The sequence below is a fragment of the Labrus mixtus genome, chromosome 20 (genome assembly GCF_963584025.1).
Source record: "Labrus mixtus chromosome 20, fLabMix1.1, whole genome shotgun sequence".
In the NCBI taxonomy this organism is placed as follows: domain Eukaryota; kingdom Metazoa; phylum Chordata; class Actinopteri; order Labriformes; family Labridae; genus Labrus; species Labrus mixtus.
The window spans coordinates 24897465-24899964 of record NC_083631.1 but is presented as its reverse complement, the minus strand read 5'-3'; the positions used below and the strand labels follow the sequence as shown (position 1 = coordinate 24899964).

Sequence of the window (2500 nt, the reverse complement as noted above, 5' to 3'; positions counted from 1 at the left end):
AACTTAACATCAAACACAGCGTAAACTTTACAACAAACACGACGTTAACTTTACATCGAACACGACATTAACTTTACATCGAACACGACGTAAACTTTAAATCAAACACGACATAAACTTTACATCAAACACAACGTTAACTTTACATCAAACAACGTTAAATTAACATCAAACACGATGTTAACTTTACATCAAACACGATGTAAACTTAACATCAAACACAGCGTAAACTTTACAACAAACACGACGTTAACTTTACATCAAACACGACGTAAACTTTACATCAAACACAACATTAACTTTACATCAAACACAACATTAACTTTCCATCAAACACGACGTTAACTTTACATCAAACATGATGTAAACTTAACATCAAACACAACATTAACTTTACATCAAACACGACGTTAACTTTACATCAAACACAACGTTAACTTTACATCAAACACGGCGTAAACTTTACAACAAACACAACGTTAACTTTACATCAAACATGACGTAACTTTACATCAAACACAACGTTAACTTTACATCAAACACGGCGTAAACTTTACAACAAACACAACGTTAACTTTACATCAAACATGACGTAACTTTACATCAAACACGATGTTAACTTTACATCAAACACGACGTAAACTTTACAACAAACAAGACGTAAACTTTAAATCAAACACGACATAAACTTTACATCAAACACAACGTAACTTTACATCAAACACAACATTAACTACATCGAACACAACGTTAACTTTACATCAAACACGGCGTAAACTACAACAAACACAACGTTAACTTTACATCAAACACGACGTTAACTTAACATCAAACACGACATAAACTTTACATCAAACACGACATAACTTTACATCAAACACGATGTTAACTTTACATCAAACACGATGTAAACTTAACATCAAACACAACATTAACTTTACATCAAACACAACGTTAACTTTACATCAAACACGGCGTAAACTTTACAACAAACACAACGTTAACTTTACATCAAACATGACGTTAACTTTACATCAAAGGTTGGTACGTTTGTTTTAATCATGCTGAGTAGGTTCTGGTGCATTTGATTTACTCACGCTGAGTAGGTTCGGTTGCGTTTGGTCGGCAGAGGACTCGGCAGCTCCCTCGGCAGTGGCTGCTCCTTTCCCTCCTCCCATACCCGACTCCCCTCCCTGAGGAAGGGGAAGGGGAGGGTGAGGGAGGCGTTGGGAGAGCACAGCGGTGTCCCGGAGGGTGACGTGGGGTCTGCCATGTTAGATATGATGGGAGGAGTGGGGGTCTGATGTGTCGGTCTTCGGGAAGAGGATCTCCTCACTTATCCAGGTCAGAACCGTTCTTCAGGTCTTTCAGTAGGAGTCCCTGTGAGGAAAGACACCACAGGAGAAAGAGAGGAGGAGTCAGAGGAGTCAGAGAGAGAGAGATGAGTCTGAGAGAGAGGGAGGAGATAAGAGGAGGAGTCAGAGAGAGAGGGAGGAGTCAGAGAGAGAGAGGAGATCAGAGGAGGAGTCTGAGAGAGAGAGGAGACAGAGAGAGAGGTTTAAAGCTGATTTAACTTTGAGTGTCCAAAACCACAAACTACATACTCAGAATCTATACACTGCATACTAACCCGACAGTACGCATGTCGTTAGCAAAGTACTAGACTACAGGTCATATGACATACTAACAGTCTGTTCGATGCGCTATTGGACAGTCTGAGAGCCGCAGTGCATTGTGGGCCTTCTCGTAGAGTGAAGTTTAGGACAGGAAGTTAAGCACAGAAACAGGAAGTGGTTAGGGGTCCCAAAGTGAGGTCAAACAGCTCAATGTGTGATGTCATCAGGTCAATGTGTGATGTCATAAGGTCAGTGTGTGATGTCATCAGGTCAATGTGTGATGTCATCAGGTCAATGTGTGATGTCATCAGGTCAATGTGTGATGTCATAAGATCAATGTGTGATGTCATCAGGTCAATGTGTGATGTCATAAGGTCAGTGTGTGATGTCATAAGGTCAATGTGTGATGTCATAAAATCAATGTGTGATGTCATCAGGTCAATGTGTGATGTCATAAGGTCAATGTGTGATGTCATCAGGTCAATGTATGATGTCATAAGGTCAATGTGTGATGTCATAAGGTCAATGTGTGATGTCATAAGGTGGATATTACTGTCTGAGAGTTTGTTAAAGTGAAATGAGACATTCAAAGATGCAGCAGTGTTCTTCTTTTACATCAGTGAGACTACAGGGAGACACTGAGGACGAGTATCTACGGAGAGCCTGAAGGGACAAAATATATATATTATAATATTTTGAGTTTACTCGAAGGACCAATGAGGGACGAGTTCAGAAAACTGTCTGTGCAGAACATCAGCTTCATGTGTGCACTACAACTAAGATGAACAACATCATCACTAACCACTTCCTGTTCATCCACAACAACCCCCCTCACACGCACGCGCACACACACGCGCAAACACACACACACACACACACACACA

The 2500-nt window shown here is 40.6% G+C and overlaps 1 protein-coding gene and 1 long non-coding RNA gene across 2 annotated transcripts in view; one reads left to right on the top strand and one right to left on the bottom strand.

The window, feature by feature from the left end:
- Positions 1-1273, bottom strand: part of csdc2b (cold shock domain containing C2, RNA binding b) — a 2080-nt gene extending 807 nt beyond the window's left edge. Inside the window, exon 1 of the mRNA XM_061026231.1 lies at positions 1098-1273. Coding sequence (XP_060882214.1) covers positions 1098-1273 — 176 coding nt within the window. The remainder of the gene's footprint in view (positions 1-1097) is intronic.
- LOC132953881 (uncharacterized) overlaps positions 1197-2500 on the top strand; it is a 2224-nt gene continuing 920 nt past the window's right edge. The window contains exons 1-2 of the long non-coding RNA XR_009665675.1: positions 1197-1298; positions 1345-1362. This is a non-coding gene — a long non-coding RNA (uncharacterized LOC132953881). The remainder of the gene's footprint in view (positions 1299-1344; positions 1363-2500) is intronic.